This window comes from Neomonachus schauinslandi, chromosome 9 (assembly GCF_002201575.2).
Source record: "Neomonachus schauinslandi chromosome 9, ASM220157v2, whole genome shotgun sequence".
In the NCBI taxonomy this organism is placed as follows: Eukaryota; Metazoa; Chordata; class Mammalia; order Carnivora; family Phocidae; genus Neomonachus; species Neomonachus schauinslandi.
The window spans coordinates 96529436-96553391 of record NC_058411.1 but is presented as its reverse complement, the minus strand read 5'-3'; the positions used below and the strand labels follow the sequence as shown (position 1 = coordinate 96553391).

The 23956-nt window shown below is 38.3% G+C and overlaps 1 protein-coding gene across 4 annotated transcripts in view; it reads right to left on the bottom strand.

Annotated features, from left to right (window-relative positions):
* Window positions 1-2180: 2180 nt before the first annotated feature.
* The window catches only part of TCF12 (transcription factor 12), a 377690-nt gene continuing 355914 nt past the window's right edge, over window positions 2181-23956 (bottom strand). For 2 of the 4 annotated variants that reach the window (XM_021693892.1, XM_021693887.2), the window contains 5 exons: window positions 23026-23140; window positions 21616-21778; window positions 16609-16841; window positions 9088-9241; window positions 3701-6083 (listed from right to left, as the gene is read on the bottom strand). In XM_021693892.1, coding sequence (XP_021549567.1) covers window positions 9099-9241; window positions 16609-16841; window positions 21616-21778; window positions 23026-23140 — 654 coding nt within the window. In that variant the 3' untranslated portion in view covers window positions 3701-6083; window positions 9088-9098. Of the gene's footprint in view, window positions 6084-9087; window positions 9242-16608; window positions 16842-21615; window positions 21779-23025; window positions 23141-23956 lie in introns of all 4 variants that reach the window. The other 2 variants (XM_021693891.2, XM_044917867.1) reach the window with 2 other exon arrangements.

The window sequence follows — 23956 nt, the reverse complement described above, 5'->3', positions numbered from 1 at the left end:
CTGGAGGTCCTGGGGGAAGACAAGTGTTCTGTTTCTTCCCAAGGAGATAATCAAGAAACAGAAGAAAAAGTGGTAACTGAAAGAGACTGGAATTGAAGAAACCCAAAATGGTTTTATGACCTTTGAAATCCTAGTCTCTATCGTATCAAATATGTTAAGGGGTGCCTGCCTGGCTCAGCTGGTAGAGCATGTGACTCTTGATCTCAGGGTTGTGAGTTTGAGCCCCAAGTTGGGTGTAGAGATTGCTTAAAAATAAAATCTTATAAACCACCCCCCCCAAACAAATACATTAAAGTGAGCTCAAATCCCACGTTGAAAAGTAACTTTACTTTGCTATGAAATTTTGAGATAACTTTTAAAATTACTTTCATTTTTGCAGTTTAATTTTTTTTGAGAGAGCGAGCAAGCTCATGCCATGGGGGTAAGGGGAGGGGCAGAGGGAGAGGAGAGAGCAAATCTCGAGCAGACTTCCCGCTGAGTGTGGAGCCCAACACCAGGCTCCATCTCAGGACCCTGAGACCACAACCCTAAGCCAAAATCAAGAGTTGGATGCTTAATGGACTGCGACACCCAGGTGCCCCCATTTTTTGCAGTTTTTTATCTTTTAGCTCCATAATATTTTTTTCAGGTTGCAAATGTTTTCACAGGCTTGGAGGCCTGGGGCATTGTGTTTACAGTGCCTAAGGATAAAAGGCTGAGAGAGCCTGGAGACTTTAGCAAGGACTCTGTCTAGTGGAGCATCGACCCTCAGTAGTGAGAAAGGAGAACCTGGCAGCATGCAGCAGTACCCCGTATCAGTTTTTGGAAAAGACTGGAGGTCTAGGGGGTCCCTAGGTGGCTAAGTTGGTTGAGTGTGTCTGCCTTTGGCTCGGGTCATGATCTTGGGGTCCTGGGATCGAGCCCCACGTCGGGCTCCCTACTCAGCAGGGAGTCTGTTCCTCCCCCCTGCTCATGCTCTCTCAAATAACTGAGTAAATTATCTTAAAAAAAAAAAAAAGCCTGGCGGTCTAGGCCACAGGGAACAGAAAAACCCTTTCGGGTTGCCTTCTGGAATAATTGATTTAAGAGGGAAAGAAAAAGAAGACAGGAAGGTTATTTCTAGTCCCATGGACATGCATGCCCAGTATAGGGCAGAGTAAGAGCTCCTGGGGCTGGGGGTACTTATAGGGGAACACCCCAAAAAGATTGAGGGCACACTGTAGCCTTCCAAATCCAGGTGGCTACAAAGATGCCCATCCAGTAGGCAGGGATTATCACAATGTCCCCTGAACATCAGAACACTGGACACAGCAACCTGAAGAAATTCACCAGTCTGTATCACAGCTCACAATAATGGAGGAATGGGGTTCATCCTTCTCAGTAACACGTGTAGGTTTACTTGAATGTGGAATGGCAGTTTTTCAAATACTGATCAGCCTGTTGCGATGAGCTATGGTCCCAGCGACTGCTCTGCAAACCCTCTGGGTTTTGCCAGTTTGTAGGAAGTAGCAGTGAGGTGCTGTGGAAGCCGTGGTGGGCCATCTCCATCTCCCAAGGGAGAACCTGTCGGGGGAGTTGGTGGTCAGCATCCAGGGGCAGCACCTTTGCTGCTGTGTTCCTGAGCTCTGTCTTCCCAGGTGACTCCCAGGAAATGGCTGGCCACAACAGGGACATTCCTACCTTACCATCTCTGCACAACGCAAGACCCTCAATGAGCAATCTTCGTGGACTCCATCGGACTGCTCGGGACTTTCTCGAGGCAGCCTGAGGCTCTTCCTTCCTAATCCTTTTTCCTTCTCTTCTTTCAGATGTCAGACCTGCATCATGGTAAGGCCATTCCCTGACTATGCCTGATTCCTTTTCGTTTTGTTTCCCGCTGGTACTACCGCTAACAAATTCCTCTAACTCCATGTTGGCATCTGCTTCCTGAGGACCCAAACTGACACAGCTGCCAACTTGCACAATGTGACCGGCCAAAGCCTACTGGCTCGCTCTTAAAATGTGAAGGCTTAAAAAATAGTCCTCATAAATTGTAGCCATAGGAGGGTGCTGAAAATAAATGTTTCTTTGGATTGCCCCAAAAGAATGTAGACCACTGCAAAGATGGGTCAACATCTCTTGGGGTTGACTGGACCACCATTACCTCTCACAGGATGCCTAATGAGGAATCATCCTGGGAGCTGGTTTTAAGGAAAGCTATTATTTATTTAAAAAATATTTATCATTTATTGAGTACTTATGTGAAAGGAACCGTGGTAAGAGCTTTCCATACATTGTTTCTTTCAATACTTACACAATTCTAATACCTATCTCCATTTTTTCAGGTGGGGAAATGGAGCTAATTAGATGAGCTTGGATTTGAACTGAGGACTGTTTGATGCCAAAGCTAATACTCTTTAATCTTTATGCACACAAACAGTACACACGCATGTACACATGGTGTGATTCAAATTTTGAGTTTCCATAGAAGAAAAAAATATAGGAACCAGAGGAGAGGAAAAACAAGAGAGAAAAAAATGTGGTAGAGGAAGCAAAAACAAAGCCACTGAATAAAATTGGCCTAAACATCGATAAAGAGAGAAAAGAAAAGAAAGGCAGGGAGATTTTGTCGAAGTTTTAAATGTCTTGATCTGTTACTGATCATGTGCTCTTGGGAGACATACAACCTCTCTGGGCCTCAGTTTCTAGAATCTATTAATGAGGCAGTTGATGAGATGGTGTCTAGACGTCATTTCAGCTCTAACATTCTGTATTTTCTTCTTAGAGCTTTTTATTTAGTTTACTGTTTTGTATAAAGAGAAATCAAAGTACAATGTTTAATTGCTTTCACCATATCCCACAATTAGTAAAATGATCTGTTGGGCCTCCAGTGTGAACAGTGGTCTTTACAATTAACCAAGAGAAGCAATTTGCCAGGATCCCAAGAGGGTATGATCACAACCATGGGTATCTTACACACAGGCCCTACATTACCGAAAGTTTGTCCAAAAAAGTTTGTCTACAGTTTGTCTCAGGTTCTTCCTTGGCATTAAGTCCTCATGGATAGTCTCTATACATATTTTTGGTGGTGATGGGTGGGTGGCATTGTGTGTGAAAACCTAGATGAAAACAGAAATTTTCATCTGAAAACAGTAAATAATACCGGTCTCTACTTACGACAGAGGCTTTTTGTAAGAAAAGGAATATAAAACGTGAAGAATTTTGAAAAATGTTAATTTGAAAACTTCGTTTGAGTGTTTTTCCATCTTCGCTTTTCTCTCGATCTGCAAGAGAGCAGATTTTAACTACTAATCACTGTTTGGTCAACCTTCAGAAAAAGGCTGAAAGGCCACTATCCGTAGAGAGGGCAAGGGGAGAAATACACAAGCCAGGGCAACTACAAAGTAGATTACCAACTTAGTTCCACAAGCCTCATTCTGTCCTGACGGGCTTCCCAGACAATATAGATAATGCAGATTATGAAAAGCACTGTAAGCCTTAAAAATTCTCACCACACACACAAAAAAGCAATTATGTGAGGCGCTAGGTATGTTAACTAACCTTACTATGGTAGTCATTTTGCAATATATACAGATCTCAAATCATAGTATCGTCCACCTTAAACTTACACAATGTTATAATGTCAATTATATCTCTATAAAGCTGGAGGAAAAAAAGAAAAGCAGTGTGGGAGGAATGAGATGGAGAAGAGAACAAAATGCATTATTCTTTAAGAGAGGAATGTAAAAAACTCACTAGTTTACTATGTTAAAAAAAAAGATGGCACATTTATTGCTACATAAATGTTATATACATATTGTGTTTTCTGTTACAGTGACAGAAAAAATTTTGAACTTCTTGCTGCTGGTTGAAAGGTTTATCAATAATACCTTGAATTTGACACAGGATACAAATCTGCAATAAACCAACAATGGAAACTGGAGAACAAGATGAGAAGCAATTCATCTCGGACAATTAGCTCTTACAATACTCCATAGGTACTACACGGTATGCTAGAATCCTACTATGGTCTTAAAATGCTATTGTAAATTTCTGATATTAATGAACAGGTTATGGTAAATAACCCTACATTTTTACTACCTAATATAATAAAATAAAGTAAGAAACTTTTTACTGAAAACTTTTCGATTTCAAAAATCTAGAAAGAGTAATATTTAGAATTCAAGAAATTTTCTTACAAGATTATTGTATAAAAGACTAGCTACAGTGAAAAATAAGCCAAATGTTTTTTCTTTCTATTTTATGAAGGAAAGCTTCTGGGCATACTGCAAAGTCTAATATAGCGAAAAAGACAACAAGCTCTGAAGAAAAAAAGGCCAGGCAGTGGCGTATGCTCACTCACACATCATAAGCAACAACTTCTGTTTAGCTGATTAACACTGAAATGAAGAACAAGGCCACAGATAGAGTCTGATGTAATTGGAGAATATATGCAAATTAAAGTAACCAAAAAGTCCACTAAGTTCACAAAAGACAGATTCGTTAGGAATCATCCTGATTGGAGGATCTGAAAGTCCTGTCGTAACTGTTTTTGTTCTTTCAAATTAACAGAAATCTTTAAAGTTACAGAGTGATTTGGGTCCTTTCTTCTGTGTGCTGACTGCCTTTGTTGATACTGGCCATAAGGAATTATTAAGCCAAGACAACCTTGTTTAGCATGTTTTTCTCTCCCAGGGCTGTTGTGGTGGAAGACAGATTTCATGGAAGTTCAAAGTGATTATGGTATCTTAAAAAACAACTCTGAAGGATTAGAAACAGAGGGGTGCCTTAATGTACGGTGCTAAGATGGACTGACAAGCACTAGTTTACGGCTAATCTGGCTCATCTTCTTGGGACGGGGGCACATGGTTTGTGGTTGATTAAATCACCCACTGAATTCCTCCCCATTGACCAGCCATCCAAGTGACAGAGAAATAAAGGCGAGGATAAGGAAACACGGGTGACCATTGCTCTTGTATTCCGTTTGGTAATTAGCCTCAGAGTGGTGTGGTCATTTATCACATACCTGCCTTGGTGACTACTGGGTTTTGTTATGGTCACCATAATCACAGCCTGAAAATCTTCTTTGTATTTTAAATCCATTTTTGTGCTTACTTTACAGCTAACACTTTACAAGTACTATATGTAGTACTTACTGCTTGGAAAACAAAGCAATTTCTAAGAAGTAGATTCTTCCCTTGTAATTTATACTCTTGCTATTACAAGCTTTACTATGAAATCTAGAAGCTTGAAAAGTCTTGGTTATTATTAGAAATAAAGCAATGTTTATTTTGGGGAAAATCTAGGGGACAAAATTTCCCCCTTAAAATCTTAGCTAGGCTATGGTCACAGATGGTCTCTGTTGATCTTTGTAAGGTAAATATGCAAAGCACATAGGACTACATGAGGATTCTGGATTGTGACCATAAACTATTCAGATTCAGAGACCAAATATAACACCCACAAAGAGAAAATAAAAATGAATGAAAAAATGAGAGCGAAAGAAATGCTATACCAAGTAATATTTTCCTATTTCATGGAAAACACTATTCATATGGCAAAAGGATAGGAGAGGGCAAACAAAAGACTTTCCCTTCCTTTTTAAGACACTAATAGGTATGCCGGGAATGCTAAGGGCCAATGGTTGTCACTGCTTTGTTCTGCACGTGAACAGCTTTAACGAATGCTGGCATCAGCTGAGTTTAGATCAGCTTTCCACATTAACTTTTCCTCTTTATATGTAGACCTTACAGTTCCATAACAATAAATAAAATTTGTAGTTACAATGCATTTGTCAATTCAGTTTAGGCACAAGGCAACTTCCACGATGAGTGGAGAGATCGAGACAGTCTCTGATTGTGCAGAAGCGACACACTGCTTGCAACAAAGTGTTATGCTGCAAACATTTCATGGGCTGACGTTCTATCTGATGAGCTTCCTATCTTCACTTCTGATGGAAGTGTTGACCAGTTGCTTTGATCGTAGGATTACATTTGAGTTTCTTGCTTCAAGTGTTTTGTTTTTTCTTCTCCCTCCTAGCAGGTTTGTGTCTTCAGATAATCTGAGTTGTCCAAGTCCTTATGAGGAGAGGTCACCTTCTATCTAGCCTACTGATAACTCTGGAACTGTGGCAGGAGAGCCAAGGGAAAGAACAGAACCAGTTAGGACATCATCATTAAAAATAAATACCTCCCCAGAAAAAAACAAGTTGATACTGATATTCCTCATTTATACCCAGGTTTATACTAAATTAGCAGTCTGCTAAATGACTTATAAAAGAGCTTCAGAATTTCTTTTAAGGTGTAATTGAAATAGTGTGGTAAGATTTGTAAAGGAGATCATGTGATCATAGAAATCACAAGATATAGGATTATACAACAGCTGGGGCAATTATGCAAACTTCTATTTTGGCAACATTCAAGTTGCCAATACCTGAGCTCTGAGGTTCCACTCATCCATTTTTCAATGGAGAGACAATGGTAAAGCATTCACCTCCTGATACATCCAGTCTACCATATTGTCTTAATAGTTTACACCTTCTCTAAACTGAAAGTTTCTGAAGGCAGGACCATTTGGTATTTGTTTTGTTTTCTTTTTTTTTTTTTTACAATTTTATTTATTTATCTGACAGAGAGAGACAGCGAGAGAGGGAACACAAGCAGGGGGAGTGGAAGAGGGAGAAGCAGGCTTCCCGCGGAGCAAGGAGCCCGATGCGGGGCTCGATCCCAGGACCCTGGGACCATGACCTGATCCCAAGGCAGACGCTTAATGACTGAGCTACCCAGGCACCCCTGGTATTTGTTTTCACAATGGTTCCTGCTCCTGGTTCACAGAAGGTCCTCAATAAATGTTTGTTCAATGAATGAATGAATGATTAAACTTTACTGGTATTAGTACAAATTTTATACACTTAACAGTCTCAATTTACATAGTAGTAAACACTGAAATTTTCCATTTTAGCCACTTTTGATGAAAGTAATTTTACGAAAATCATACCTTTCACTTCTTTATTAAACAATAACCACAGTATTGTTTTATAATAGAGTTATGCTCTTAGAAATGGATAACAGATATTCAAAGCTACCTGGCCTTGTATCATGTGGTGGCAAATTCTGTGCTTTTATAGTCAGTCATTCTGTGATCCTTTATCAGCCATTTTGGTTCTAGCAGTCATTTTCCTGCTGCCCAGTCTTTTGCTGGTTTTTAATCTGTTATTCGGTTCTATAAAGAACCGAAAGTTATAAGGTGAAACCAGACAACCACCTTTTTGAAATTAGCAACCATTAAAACATATGTTAAGATAATAAACACTTAACCTATAAAATTTTATGGAACCAAGTAAATTTGCTACATTTCTTATAACCCTGAAACTTTTTTTTTTTAAAAGGATTCTTCATCTCTTTTTGATAGGTGAGAATGCCCAGGTTTAATTTTAACTTAAGTGGTGGAATTTCCTCATTCTTGAGATAAGGGTAGAGACATAAAAGCAGTATTAGATATAGAAGCAGTAAAAGAACAGGAAGTAAACAGGGGAGGGAGAGAGATGTGAGGTAGGGAGAGAGACCAGGAAGAGAGTAAGAGGAAATGGGTACAACTAAAGAAAGACAGAGGCTCTGTGATAAATGTGACAACTCAACATCAAGTGCTCTCTTCATAGCCCCGGTGGCTATGAAACATAGTGGCATAACAAGTTACCTCATCACTCTTCTTTAAAATGAGTTGCCAATTTAGAAACATTGAAAAACAATGGCATGTTTTTATTTTAAAACGTTAAAGTCTATTTTTGCACAAAAATATCTATCTTTTCATGATATTCTATATTTTCCACAAAATATGAAACAGTGATATGAGTTTTAAAGGAACTGTAAGTTAACTCTTGCCTGAAGTCTCTTTGACTTGCATAATCTGTTAGGTTGCTGGGTATTGTTTTGTGGGGGAGGTGGGTTAGTTTTCTCCAGTGTGCTAGTGTGACAAGTATAACGGACACTTAATCACATGAACCCTTCTTCCTTTTGTCCCCAAACTAACTCTTCAGTTTTGGTCTAGTTTGATCTTAGGAATGATATATACAGAGGTGGTAGGAACCAAATTCTTCAGGAAAAGGGCAGTTATGTTTGTAGTTTACAAAATACCAAATTCCAGATTTTCAGCTCAGAATGAGATAGCTATAAAGCTGACCAAATGAAATTGCACTTGATATTTTTTTTGTGCTCCACACCTCCCATTCATTCACTTTTATTTACTGCTTTTAACATGCTGATGAAATTGGGAAAAGAACTACACACTGCTGCAGGCAGATTATAAAAATGAAGTTCCCAGATGTATTCCTAATCCATGCTGCTAGTTAAAATATTTAATTACATTCTATATTAACTTCTGCCACCTAAATAATAACTACAATTTAGGTTGTTATAGATCATGTAAATGTATATCTTTAAGAAAAAAGATGATTCACATTAACTGCTTGGGCAACAACCTCATATTACCCTTGTCACACTGTTAAACAAAAAATCGTAAGGAAGTGACCTGTGTTTAATCCATTAAGGGAAAGATAAAAACAGTTTTTCAACATGTAAAATTCCAGAGAGAAGGGCACTGTGGTTCTATCAGATGTAATACCTTTACATTCATTAGTAGATTACAGAAGGTGTAACTGATATGCTTACATGCTTATGAGAGAAAATGCATTGTTGATCCAAATGGAAGCAAGCAGTAACTCTATTGTGAATAAAGATTTGATGACAAGAAGAGGTAGATGGTTAAGAGAAAACTGGTTGAGAATGAGGACTATGAGTGGTAGCAAAGTTATTTGACAGATTAGTCATTGCACTATTTTCTTCCTGGATCAGAGTAGTATTCATGTGAGAGCATATACATGATGATCCAGAGCAGGAGAACCCAAAATTCTTTGTAAATTATAAGATACTATCACACTTTGAATAGTAATTTGATTTTAAAGGACATTGGCTAAGTATGGTTATACAACAGAAAGGTAAACTGTTGGGATTTCAAATTACCTGTAACCTTTAGCATGACCACTGCCACCAGAGAATTCTATTCAAAAGTTCTAGCTTAGTTTAAGATGAACCAGGTAATTTCCTTGCACTTCCTTTTCATTCCCATACTTACCTGGCTGATGTTTACATATGACCCATAGGGTTGGTAGTTTCACTAAGCCCAGGATGGGTTCCTGGCAGTGTGGTTGGCGGCTCTGCCGATACGGCAGAAACTTTTTCTTCTTCCCTTCTCTTAAGGCAGGCTGCTTTGGGGTTAAGGTTCCTCTCTGAAACAGGGAAAAATAATTTTTATCGTTATAAGTTAGGAATTAGGGACTCTTAGGTCTTAAACTGAAAAAATTGTTCTTATGTTTTCTTTCTATGGGGATTACCACTCTCTGCAATTTCATTCCCACACTGAATAACATTACACAGAGGCAACAATGATGTGCTTACATAAACCCTCAGATTAAATAAGCCTCCAAGCTTATGTTTTTTAGTGAGTATTTGGTGTTTTCTTCTTATTCTGCTTCTGATGTAGTCTTCTAGGGTTTGCTTTGATCTACATCAACATCTAAAGGTAAAGGCAGTTCTTTTACTGCTTTACTCAAACATTTTGGCAAGTGTTGTTGTTGGTCTACCAAATCTCCTCAATGTCCTAAGATATGGTACATTGGATTGATATGAATGCTGACATTCTCTTATGTACCTGGAGAGAGACATCTGTGCTTTATAGAATTTTATCAGCTTAGAAAATGATAAAATAGATACCCACAGCCATTCCTCTATAAAAAATGTGCCAACTCCTCAAGGGAGAGAGGTAGCTGGCATATTACCTTGCTTTTCTACTTTTATATGTAGAACGAGATGATTGAATGGTTCTTTCTACTGCTAGAGGTGTGATTAAAAGGGTGATAAAAACCTTCTCTACTGCTTTGTATATAAGATAGCAGAGACAACTAGATGGAATTTTTGAAGTGGGCATTTTCAAGAGTAGGGGGTCTTTCTATGTGAAATAAAGGGAAAGAAAAGCCATTGGACTGGAGACCCACTGGATCAAAATCCACTTGGAAATTATTCATGGTATCTTTTCCTTAAATGAGTATGTATGTATGTATTTATTTTTAAAGCTTTTATTTATTCATCTGAGACAGAAAGATACAGAGAGAGAGAGAGAGAGAGAGCATGAGCAGGGGTAGAGGCAGAAGCAGACCCCGACTTGCAGCTCAATCCCAGGACCTGGAGATCATGACCTGAGCCGAAGGCAGACGCCTAACCATCTGAGCTACCCAGGTGCCCCCTTAAATGAGTTTTAAGCACAAGATATCTAACCCATGACAGCTTCTGGTTCGTTTTTTGTTTCTGGTAGTATCATAAAAGTGAAAAGCTGTTATATGTATTTTTATGAACTGATTAAAAATGTCCTAATGAATGTAATATAAAAGGATCACTTAAAATTAGTCTGTAATGAAGGGGTGCCTGGCTGGCTCAGTCAGTAGAGCATGGGACTCTTGATCTCGGGGTGGTGGGTTCAAGCCACACACTGGGTGTGGAGATTGCTTTAAAATAAAATCTTGGGGGAGCGCCTGGGTGGCTCAGTCATTAGGCATCTGCCTTCGGCTCAGGTCATGGTCCTGGGATCGAGCCCTGCATCAGGCTCCCTGCTCGGCGGGAAGCCTGCTTCTCCCTCTCCCACTCCCCCTGCTTGTGTTCCCTCTCTTGCTATCAAATAAATAAATAAAATCTTTAAAAATAAAATAAAATAAAATCTTGGGGCACCTGGCTGGTTCAAGTGGTGGAGCATACGACTCCTGATCTTGGTGTCATAAGTTTAAGTCCCATGCTGGGTGTAGAGACTACTTAAAATCTTTAAAGAAAAAAACTGGAAAAAAGTTAGTCTATAATGAAAACCATATTTTGTAGAAGTTGTGAATTTTGTTAGATTTTCTTGAAATGGCCAGCTGAATGCAACACAGCAGGATTCTTCTTTTTTTATGTATTTCCTCTAAGCCAAGTAAAATGTATTTGAACATGCATTTACAATACATATTTATAGTCACTTCTGAGTTTAAAAAAAGTAGACAAAAGACTTTATTATGGTTAACTCAGCTGATTCTATTGACTGTTACTCATGCACAATGATAAAATTTCATTTTAGAGTTCTTATTTTCTCAGCCCCTGCATTTAGGAAAAGACATAAAGGCTCTTCAACTATGAGGAAGATCAATGAAGAAAGAAAGGTACACACTTATTATTAGGGTAAGTAGTAAAATAAAAAGCCATGTTCATCATTATGTAGAAATATCAGGAATTATTTTCTTAACAAGTAAATGTGCACTTCTAACTAATAATTAGAGTTCTTTTATTAGGTGTCATGTCCCTTTGCTCTGCAGGGAGCAGTCTCATATAATGACCGGAGAGACTGAAAAGAGAGTATAAATTAACATGTTAAATCCAAAGAGGAGAAAGTGAGATTTGAAAGTTTTCCAATTGAAACAGGTTCACATTTATCTCATAAAAAACACTGCCCTTAGCTAACTATGACCCTGTGTCACACAAGGATTTAGCAGGCATGATCAGAATAGCTAGAGAGGACCAGAGCCAAAAACTCAAGTTAGGCAACATCGTGCAAGAGTTCTACGGTCAGTCAGACAAAGAACACTCAGGGCTATAAGAACCAAGAGAATAAGCTCTAGAAAATGTGAAGTGAGCTTTGATCCAAAAAAGGCAGATGCTAGTGTTGTCTTTTAATACCTTCTGGTGTGTGTGAGCAGCCCATGGCAAATGTATTAAGTAGCCAGAAGGCCTGATGTACAGGTGAGCAGACATTACCTGCAGGACATGAAAAGTGACTGTCTTTCCTACATTTCAATTACAGTAATTCTATTACTGACTTTGGGTATGTAATTGAGGACTTGGCTCTCTTAAAATACCATCTTCTCAATGTATCTAAAGCTCAAATTTTGGGGTGCCTGGGTGGTTCAGTTGTTAAGTGTCTGCCTTCAGCTAAGGTCATGATCCTGGGGTCCTGGGATCGAGCCCCACATCGGGCTCCCTGCTCAGCGGGAAGCCTGCTTCTCCCTCTCCCACTCCCCCTGCTTGTGTTCCTTCTCTCGCTGTGTCTCTGTCAAATAAATAAAATCTTTAAAAAAAAAAATAAAGCTCAATTTTTGGCTAACTGCATAGTCACTTCTTACATTATTATGACTAGATAAATATTTGTTATAATAACTATGGGGACATACTTGCAAGTCAAGAATTTTACATTGTTTCCTTGCTTGTATGACTGTTTGTTTTTCCTGAAGTTAATAGTTGCCTTGCTTTTCATTTGCTAGTAATGCTAATTTTGTCCCCCTGACCCATGCTTCAATAGATCTAACAAATGCCTATCAACATTCCCCCCCTACCCCCAAATCTCAAACATACCATCATTTCATCTATTAATTCCATTTTCTTACCCTGGAAAGAAAATTGGGAAAAATCCCTTTCTTTCTTCTGCAGCTAACCAACTTCTATTTTTTTAAAAAGATTTTATTTATTTTAGAGAGAGACAAAGAGAGCACAAGCAGGAGGAAGGGCAGAGGGAGAAGCAGACTCCCCACTCAGTGGGGAACTTGATCCCAGGACCCTGAGATCACAACCTGAGCTGAAGTCATAAGCTTAACCAACTGAGTCACCCAGGTGCCCCACCATCTTCTATCTTCAATGTGTAGGCACATTGATTTTCTAGGCCTACTAGATCTTGTCATGAGATTTCCTTTTGATGCTCTCTTGTGTTAGATTCTTTGTTTCTTGGATCATATGCCTTTGTCTTTATTGATTATGTCCTTATTTGGCTAAAGCATACGTTCCAGAAGCTTTCTGAGAACATGTACGTAGGAGGTAAAATTTTAAAGTCTTTGCATATCCAAAATATCTTTATTTTATCTTCACCCTCTGATTAATGGTTTGGGTAGATATAGAATTCTAGGTTAAAAATGATTTTTTCCTCAGAATTTTGAAGGCACTGCCCTACTAGCTCCTGGAATCCAGCATTATTTGTCTAGAAGTCTGATGATATTTTGATGAGGGATCCAATTTTTTCATAGCAGACAGACCTTTGGTTAATCTTCCTGTTTTCAGGTAATGCCTTCTCCAGTATTAGCACCTCCAAAGAATAGGGCCTTTTGGGGGCTAGGAGTTTTGTGAGACAAAATGATCTGCTTCCTGTTGGTATTCCTCCCTGCCCCACTTAATTTCTTCTGTCTAAATAAGTCAATTACCATTACTCTGCTTTCCATCTTACATACATATTTTGCTCTCTGATTTGGATATTACAATCTTTTCTCCCATCTGTCCTTGTGGATTAATACTATTTTTATTCATTTCAGTGAAGATTTAGTAAGGAGTATTATCAATGACTATGCTAACACTACTATGTATTACTGTATCACTGCAACTAAATTAAAATCTCCTAAGGGTAGGGTCTGGAAATTTGGGAAAAGGAAAAGCCTCAGGTGATTCTGGGACCAGCCAGATTTGGGAACCACTGTCTTAGCTCATTTATCTTCAAACTTACTAAGAGACCAGGAAACTAAAATCCTAATAGTTCTATTGTCCCTAAATTATTACTGGAAGGGAAGTAAGCTGATTGAGCGGACATGTGAAACTTTGAGGAGGAAATGTCTGACCACTAATCTAATCGTTAGTAAAGGTGAGAGTAGAAACTTCAAAGTAATATGTAAAATCTATTGAAGATTAGTAAAATTGTAATGTTGACATTATAGTTGTCATAATGGAAAGACTTAAATTGGCAATGGCAGGGATCAAATAGAATTTGGTATGTGAAGCACCAAGGCACAAAAAGTGCTCTGGCAAAATCTGAGGCTCAGAAGGGAAGCCACTCCTCTTGCTCTTCTCCAGAATACACTGCTGGTTGCCCTCCTGAAAAAGCCACTTGTCCAGGGATGACAGGTTGTGGATAGCCAGATACAGTCTTGAAGCACTATCCCAAACCAGAAGGTGAGGAAAAAGAGTGCAGAGAATGCCCAAAGTAGTCATGTAAACAAAATGTACCTCTTTATAGAAACTGCTGGGCCCAGGGACTGCTGGGTAGAACCTTGTAGGGATGAAAAGGCTCTCAGATGTAAACAGGTTACTCAAATAACTCAAAACTGCTGGAGGTAATGCCCAGAGAAGACAGTGGTCATACTAAACAATAAAGGTGCTGCCATAGCAAGGCAGAGGTATGTGGGCTGCATGAAGGGTTCTAAATCCTCTTTGACAGACAGCCATCAGAGTGCCTTTCAAGAAGGATCTTGAATGAATCCCAAGGCTTTTACATTAAAGACATAAAATAAAAGCTCTGGGCTTTGAAGCCCAGAGTCTGAGGATGGGAGGAAGGTAGGCTTTTATGAATATGAAAGCAGCCCCTAACTGAAGTTACAGTCAGTGTATTTTAAATTCTGTTCAAACTCTAATCAGTCAATGGCTCCTTATATAGAGCTTTCCAGAACTGCACAAAAAAGTCAGTACCCATTAACAGTGACCAGAAAGTTATCAGGCAGTTGGATGAGCTTAGCTGTTACATCTTCTCAGACTCAGCTTTTCTGTCCTAGCTACTTACATGGAACCACTACAAAGTAAAATCTTGCAAGTGAATGAATAAAATCCACCCAGGCATGGTGGAGTTTACAACTTTTTTCAAACACAGAGGTATTTCTCATTTTGATGACTTAGATCTGAGAGTAGGTACCTCTGATATTAAACAAAATGTTTTTAAAAACAAATGACTCGTATTCTAGCTTTAATAAACAGTGGGAAGGAAAGCTGTACAGGAATAAGTTCTGGCACCACTGCTGTCCAGACAGTCCAGGTAGTGACAAGAGTCTTGACAACAAATGGCTGGGGAGAGTCAGGGTAGAAAATATCTTGGGTATGCAGAGCAGAAGGATGAATGTACTGGGACCAATAAGCACAGGTGCGTCACTGCCTTCAGAGTGAGATAAAAGGTGTCAGACACATTGAAAAAAAAAAAAACTTTGATAAAGTGACAGCAGATACTAAGGTTCAAGGAACCACTGATCCTACCACAGATGAGCTGCAACAATCAGACTGTCTGTATGAGCATCCCAAGGGAGTCTATACATTCTTGAAAATCAGGTTTCATTAACATTTACCCTTTACAGATATTCTAAGGGCCTTAATAGGAGCAAGTATCTGGTTTTAATGGTAGACTGGTTATGCATGAAGTAATCTACTCATCATTCTTATTTAAATATACTGGAGGGAAGTGGATGGATCAATTCATTACTATGGTTAACTTTTTCTGCAAGTGTATTCAAGTTCTCTAAACTCTGGTTTCCTTAGATAGAGTGTTCTTTCTGTGACCAATGCTGAGGGTCCATGGTTATAGTTGTTAAGTGTCTCACTCGTATTCTTTTTTCTTTTCCAATTTTATCTTTAAATAAAATCCCATATAAACATCCACTAAATAAGAAAGAGTTGTTCTTTTCTTTTCTTTTTTTTTTTTTAAAGATTTTATTTATTTATTTGAGAGAGAGAGAGCACATGAGAGGGGGGAGGGTCAGAGGGAGAAGCAGACTCCCTGCTGAGCAGGGAGCCTGATGCGGGACTCGATCCCGGGACTCCAGGATCATGACCTGAGCCGAAGGCAGTCGCTTAACCAACTGAGCCACCCAGGCGCCCCAGAAAGAGTTGTTCTTAATGAAGAGAAGGTAGAGGTAGGGTTTGGAATCCAAGGGCACATCTATAATTCTTTGCCAAAAGACTTAGGATAAAACATTCGTAACTTTGGATAAGAAGACAATGAGGTATATGAAAAAAATCAAGCTGAATGATAAAAACTTTCAATGGCAGGAAGCTCGTATTGATTGGTAAGATAGGGTCTAGCATATAGGTGATTGAGACAGGAGGTGTGCAATAAATACTTGTTCAAAAAATGTAGTTTCAAAGCTTCTTCAATATTCCATCAAACTTCTTGAAAGATAAAACAGCTGGGGCACTTGTCTGAGTCAGCAGTGGATAAGCCTGTAATAAACCATACTTTTGCCCTAAGAAACACACAAGCATGTCAGTGCATATTAGGCCAAGAAGTTCATGGCATTCCTGATCAGGGATCAACCAATAAGCCCTGAGACCATACTGACCTGGGTATAAAGAACATCCATATGAAGTAAAGCCAGGAGGGGCCAGGATCAGGCATCCTATTAATCAGCAAGGCCATTTTAATAGATGGCCCAGGGTAAAGCAGGCAAGAAATTCCATAGAGAGAACAGGGAAGACAGGAAGGAGCAGAGAGGAAAACAGGTCTGGGCAGGTTAATTCAACAGTGTGGGAGACCAGACTTAACAAGAACAAGAACAAAGGGACATAGAGCACTAATGCTGAGCAGCAAGAAGAGGCTGGCTATTCTCTGCAACATTTCAAAGGACTGTGCTCTACTGGTTTGTGGGAAGGATCAAGCCTACAGATACTGACGAATATTATGAGACAGAGGTGAGAGAACTACAGAGAAAACTTGATCCAGATGATGCAGTGGTAGAAGTACTAGTTGAACTTAACAAACAACTTCCCAAGCAGAAGAGCAAGTGGAAAAAGAAATGTCTGCCCACCTAAGCCAGAATAGTTATGTATCTTTGCTGAACCTACTTACCTCTGACTTGCTGTTCTAGACTAAGGATGACTGCCACGGCCTGATGAAGAATAAGGAGTTTTGTTTGGGGTTTTTCACTCTTTAAATGGAGCTGACACATTCGACCAAGCTCTTTGAATGCCTCGTTAATATCCCGCACACGTAAACGTTCTCTAGCATTGTTAGCCATCCGCCTTTCTTTCTCCCTTTCTATCTTCTGTTCTGGGTTCAAATCCTCATCTTCATTAGTACTGCTAGAAAACAAAGTAACGACAATGTCTATTAAGTCCCTATAAAATCAGGGACTTAGGACTTACCTGCTCATTGTATAAAATTATAAAGATGGAAATGAAAATTACCTATAAATTTTACCAATTAGTAGTAAGTTACACTTAACATGATTATATATATCTTTCCAGTCTTTCTTTAATGCACATATATATATATGTAGTTGAGAGTGTATCACCTACATTTTTCAAAAAAATTTTATTTATTTATTTATTTATTTATTTATTTAGAGAACAAACACATGTATAAGTGGAGAGAGGGGCAGAGAGAGAATCCGAAGCAGACTCCACACTGAACGTGGAGCCTGATGATGCAGGGCTTGATCTCACAACCCTGAGATCATGACCTGAGTTGAAATTAAGATTCATACGCTCAACCGAGTCACCCAGGCACCCGACCACATACATTTTTTTTTTTTTTTAAAGATTTTATTTATTTGGTAGAGAGAGACACAGCGAGAGAGGGAACACAAGCAGGGGGAGTGGGAGAGGGAGAAGCAGGCTTCCCGCCGAGCAGGGAGCCCGATGCGGGGCTCGATCCCAGGACTCTGTGATCATGACCTGAGCCGAAGGCAGACGCTTAACGACTGAGCCACCCAGGTGCCCCGACCACATACATTTTTAAATGCATTTTCCATTGCACATTCAGCATAAACACTTCTCCATAATAGTGTAACTCTTTGTAAACATAATTTGAATGACTACATAATATTCTAGTACCTTCCTACTCAGAATGTGATCAGCAGCATCAGCATTACTGGGAGCTTGTTAAAAACACAGACTCAAGTTCTATTGCAAGCCTACTGAATTGGAAGCTACATTTTAACAAGATCCCTGGCTGGTTCATATGTACATTAAAGTTTGAGAAGCACTGTCCTAGTACACTAATGTATTATAATTTGCCTAACCTGTGCTTCTAAACACGTTACAAATCATCTCCCTCAAATGTTTTTTTTTTTTTTTTCCTCACTTGGTAAGAAGGAGGAAGAAAAGCTTAAGACACAGAATGAGAGAAGTATCTCAGAAAATGACTACTTTTTGTTTCAGAGAGAAATATCATCAGTGGTGATGATTCTAAAACATGAGTCATGGGGTGCCTGGGTGGCTCAGTCTGTTGGGCGTCTGCCCTTGGCTCAGGTCATGGTCTTGGGCTTCCTGCTCAGTGGGGAGTCTGCTTCTTCCTCTCCCTCTGCTCTCTCTCGTTCTCTCTCTCTTGGGTGCATGCTCGCAGTCTCTAATAAATAAAATCTTAAAAAAACCATGAATTAACTGGAACAATTTTTTTGAAGGACAAATTGGCAAAATGAACCCAAAGCCTTAAAATGTTCACTACGTCTTGATCAGCAATTTCAACTTTAGAAATTCATCCTAAGGATATAATTGGAGATGTACATAGGAATTTACGTAAAAAAGTTGATCACAGAATTATTTACTTTAGCAACTAATTGGGAGTCCAATAATAGGACACAGGTTAAATAAATCACAGTACATCCAGATAATTGTCTACTATGTAGTCTAAAAATTAAGCTGCAGATTATGCTAATAAGTAAAAGATGTCAGACACAAGACTACATACTATATGATTTACATGAACCTCTAGAAAAGACAAAGCTCTAGTAATGGAAAAGCAGATGAATGGCTGCCAGGGGATGGAAGAAGGGTACTGATTACCAAGGGGCATAAGGAAACTTTTTGGGGTGGTAGGAACATTCTATATTATTAATATTGTGGTGGTTATAAAACCATATACATTTGTCCAAGGACAAAAACTGTACACTTAAAATTAGTGTATTTTATTCCATGTGAATTAAACCTCAATAAAGCTGGCTAAAAACAAGGGAAAAAACATTTGAGAAAATTTAGGGACAGATGAAAATATTAAAAATACACTGTTATATGAAAAAAGTTGATATTATGAAACTTATATCTAGTTTAATTCCAATTTAAACTATATTTATGGGATATCTATTCCTTAAAAAGTAAACAGTAGTTAATTCTTGATAGTTCAGTTTCTTGTGATTTTTGTGTTCTTTTCCATATTTTCTAAATTTCTATAATGAAAACAGATTAAGTAATCAGAAAAAAAAACATTTGAGGGAGATGATTTGGAATAACTTTTAGAAAATTCTTTTTTTTTTTTTTAAAGATTTTTTATTTATTTATTTGAGAGAGAGAGAATGAGAGACAGAGAGCACGAGAGGGAAGAGGGTCAGAGGGAGAAGCAGACCCCTTGCTGAGCAGAGAGCCCGATGCGGGACTCGATCCCAGGACTCCAGGATCATGACCTGAGCTGAAGGCAGTCGTTTAACCAACTGAGCCACCCAGGCGCCCCTAGAAAATTCTATTTATATTTCAGAAATAAATGACTGAGCAGAGTCTCTCAGAACCCTGAAATAATATGCACAAATAGATGTTTTCTCTGCTCCAATAAACTTGAGTACTGTAATAAAGTACACAAGAGATTTTTACTAGCTAATTGTCAAGAATTACATAAAAATATTCTTTTATAATAGAATCACTAGCTCTTCTACTTCAAAGGAAACTTTACAGATCATCTAGCCCAAAGGTTTCCAAATGTGGCCACCCATCAGAATCTTCAGGGACAGTTGAAAAATACAGGTTTCAAAGGTCCCACTACCGGAGATGCTGATTTAGTGAGCTTGGGTTGGGGCCAAGACAATCTGTATTTCTAAAATGTTTCAGGATGATTTTGTGCATTAGGGCTGAGAACTACTGCCAGATCCAGAGAAGTCAGTGACTATCCTAGGATCACACAGCTAATTAGTGGCAGTGTAATGACAAGGACCCAGGTAAGTGTTCCATGGAAGTAAGGCTATACCACATACCTAAATTATCATCATCATAACAGTAACTATAGTACCTTACGGGGTATTTACTGCATACAAAAGAGTGTGCAAAGGGCTTTATATGCATCATTTTCAGTTTATTTCCATAAGAATCCTATAATAGAAAGTCTCTTTTTAGAGGGAAAAAAAAACAGAAAACAAACCTAAAGTTCAGAGAGTTTCAATAACTTGTCCAGGGTCACTTGGCAAGTATGTGATGGAGCCATAATTCAATCCCAGGTTAACTTTATTTATCCAAAGACCATGTTATTAACCTATTAACTATCATTAATTGCTAAGCATTGCTGTTATCAGTAAACTATTATACTGCCTTCTCAATTTCTGATAACCTATAATAGGGTTCAGTAAACTATGGCCCATGAGCTGGCTCCCTGTTTTCTTACATAAAATTTTATTCAAAGAGCCATGCTCACTTGCTTACGTACTGTCTTTGGCTGCTTTTATTATAATGGCAGAGTTGAGTAGCTGCGACAGAGACCCAATGGCCCACAAAACATAAAATAGCTACTGTCTACCCTATACGTGGAAAGTTTGCTGAACTTTGACCTTTAAGATGAAAAAATGAGTAAGAAGGAAAAATGCAAATTATTTATCTTAAAATTCTATTTGAATAATTAAACTATTAAAGAATTAAGATGCCTCAAAGGAGTAGTCTCTGGATTCCGTGACCCAGTTTTTACTTCTTCATGCCCCTGCACAACTGAGTACAAGGCATATTAGAATGACAGTATTAAGGGGCACCTGGGTGGCTCAGTCAGTTAAGCATCTGTCTTCAGCTCAGGTCATGATCCCAGGGTCCTAGGCTCCCTGCTCAGTCGGGAGTCTGCTTTTCCCTCCTTTTCTCCCTCCCCCGCCCTCAGCTCGTGCTCTCTCTCACTCTGACAGTATTAGAAGCTTAAGATTTAATTTTTAAATGAATTTTCAATTTATTTTTTTTAGTTATATCTACCATACTCATCGTGGTCTCCTTTGCACCCTAATTTAATATAAAGAACAATGTTTTAAATATCTATATGTGATATATACATATTATTGACACCAAAAAACAGGATATGCCAAAAATATACCAAACCATCTAAATTTAATATAGAACTAGAAGAAAAGTCTGAGGGAAGAATCTGGAAATCATTTGAAACTAATGTACTGTGTGTCAATATCCATACTGAAAAGCAAGGTCAAGTCTGATTTCTAGAAAACCTTCCCCAACAACATCAGTCCACCTGGAGTATTTCCTTTTCCATACTTCTCAAATTTTTGTTTAAATCAGGAGTTGGCAAACTTCCTCTGTAAAGGGCCCGATAATAAATATTATCAGCTTTGTGGGCCATCTGGTCTCTGCTGTAACTACCCAAATCTGCCTTGGCATTGGGAAAGCAACCACAGACCATATGCAAATGAATGAGATATGGAAGTGTTCCAATAAAACTTTATTTATAAAAATAGGCCATGGGCCACATGTGGCCCATAGGCCACAGTTTGCTAACCTCTGGTTTAAATCATACAATAGAGTTTTACCATAAACATAGTATTAAAAAATATATTCAAATATTTATTGGTAGAATGTATCTAAATGTCTCCAAATGCACAATTTAACTTGTTTTATTTTGTGCTCTAACTGAAGGGAGAGATATAATTCTTCTTTATATGTAGCCCCTAAAATATTGTGGTATAATGGAATACATAATTTTGGAGTCAGCATCATATGCCTCCCTTTTTACGGTTGCTATGAGCACTAAATGAGGTAACATATGAAGTCCCAACACAGTACTAGAACATAGCTGACACTTAATAAATGCATGATACCTTTCAATTTTCCAAGTATTTTCCACCCATGGCAAGTGAGTGAAATGTAATACCTGAATGCTAATAAATACCTTGTTCTGCCTCTAGATGAAACCTTGATATCTTTTTGGGAGGATTCATCATCTGATTTCATGTCATCTGATGAAGGAGGTTCATGAAGGTTTTCATCTTTTTCTTTGTTTTCAGTCTTGATTTCTGCTGGAACAACAGTTCCAGACTGACTTTGCAAGCCACCTAACAAAGAGGCAAAGAAACATAAATGTCCAGAATTAGAACTAAGACAGTAAAAAGCCTTCTAGATGGTGAATGTTTTTGTTACAGGACTATGGTGGAAATCTGAAGATGTAGGATAATATACTATTTAGAGCTGGAAAGAAGAGATCCACAAACCTTGGAGAAAATGGTTTTTAAAGCAACTATATTTAAAAGAAGAAGTCTAGGGCATCTGGGTGGCTCAGTGGGTTAAGCGTTGGACTCCCTGCTCAGCGGGGAGTGTGCTTGAGATTCTCTCTCTCCCCGCCTCCCTCGACAAACCCCCTCAAATAAATAAATAAATCTTAAAAAAAAATAAATAAAAGAAGTCTGACCTTGATGGTCACTCTAATGCTTACTTTAAGGCACTATTTAACAACTGAATAAGTATGAGAAACTTGATGCAGTTTAGAAACTGACTTCTAAGGTGCTGCTAAGGTAAAGGAAATAAGCTTTAACATTTTCCCAGATAAACACAATAAAATGGGCTGCATGGTTAAATATAACTGGGAAAACTTTACTTTGGTGGTCTTAACATTGGTTATATACTTGTACTTATAAGCTCTGTTATAACATTTGTCAGTTTGTTTTTATCAGAATTGTCTCTCCAATTAAATTAAAATCTTCTAAATAAAAGCTACTATCATTTGGAGCTCTCAACATACTCAGAAAAATTCCTCACTGCCTCTAGGGACCATGAGGGCTCAGTCACGAGGGGAAGTGATTAGGAAAGAGACATGACGGAAGCAGGAGCAGGTAAGATGACCAGTAAATACTGAACAGTTTGCATGTGGTTCTTTTTTTTTTTTTTTAAGATTTTATTTATTTATTTGACAGAGAGAGACAGACAGACAGCAAGAGCGGGAACACAAGCAGGGGCAGAGGGAGAGGGAGAAGCAGACTCTCTACTGAGCAGGGAGCCCAACACGGGACTCGATCCCAGGACCCTGGGATCATGACCTGAGCTGAAGGCAGACGCTTAACGACTGAGCCACCCAGGCGCCCCGTGCATGTGGTTCTATCCATCAATAAGTATCTACAATTGGCCCAGCAAAATGGGGCAATTAGAATTCTAAATATCTACCCTCTATATTCAGTAGCACTGTTTGGAATTGCCCCACCTAAGATGACTTTCGATTCACAGATGTCAATCTGCTTGTAAGAAAGATGACAGTGTTCCAAATGATATCTCTGTATGCATTACTGCTGAAAACCAACAATACAGTTACCTCTATAATTTTCTTGTGTTTTGTGGTTCAAGTCTGTGCTTGAAGCAGTGACCGTACTAGACAGGACTGAATGATTGCCATTGAGACTGACAGAGTCTTCTCGATGAGTTCCAACCTAAAGTTTAAAAAAAAAAAAAAAAGAAAAGAAATGAAAAGTCAAGACAGTTCAGGGGCAATAACTGTTTAAATTCTTTTAATGGGTTTAATAGAGAAAATGACATCTATCACTTATCTGAATTTAACAACTTTTCTGGGATGTTACTTTTCTGATTTTTGGATTTCAAAAGACTTGATGGGACCACTGCTTTTGAATCAAAATATAAAAAATAAAATTCCAACTTTCAAATTTTATATCCCACAGAAGGTTGTGTGAAGCGAATGAGCTAACAGAGATAAAGCACTCTATAAGCCATAAAGCACTATACATTATAGCATCTATTAATAATCCTACATCAATCTGAAAATCTATTCCATATACATATTCCATATGTATGAATTTGCATTTAACAAAATATTGCTACACTCCCCAAGTAATAATAGTATTTATCTATACTTTGGTATATCCTTTCCTCACACACATATATAGTGTGTTGTTTTTTCTTCTTCCTCTGCCTCCCTCAAAAATTTTAAAAGAGGAGGAAAAGCAATACAAAATGAAATTAACTTAAAACAAAAGTTCTGCATTGCCAGGCAACAAAAATGACATATATTTTTATTCTGTTTTAATCAAACTTACATAAATCACAATTAGCCTAAAATTAGAAGGTAAGGCATGCAAATACCACCAAGTATTTTAGCTATAGCAATATTTTTGGAAAAACTGGTTACAAACTGGCACATGTATCAGCTACAAGATTAAGTCTTTAATTAAAGAGGTTTATTGCTTGGAGTTATATATAAGAATCACTGTTTTTCAACAAATCCTTCAATC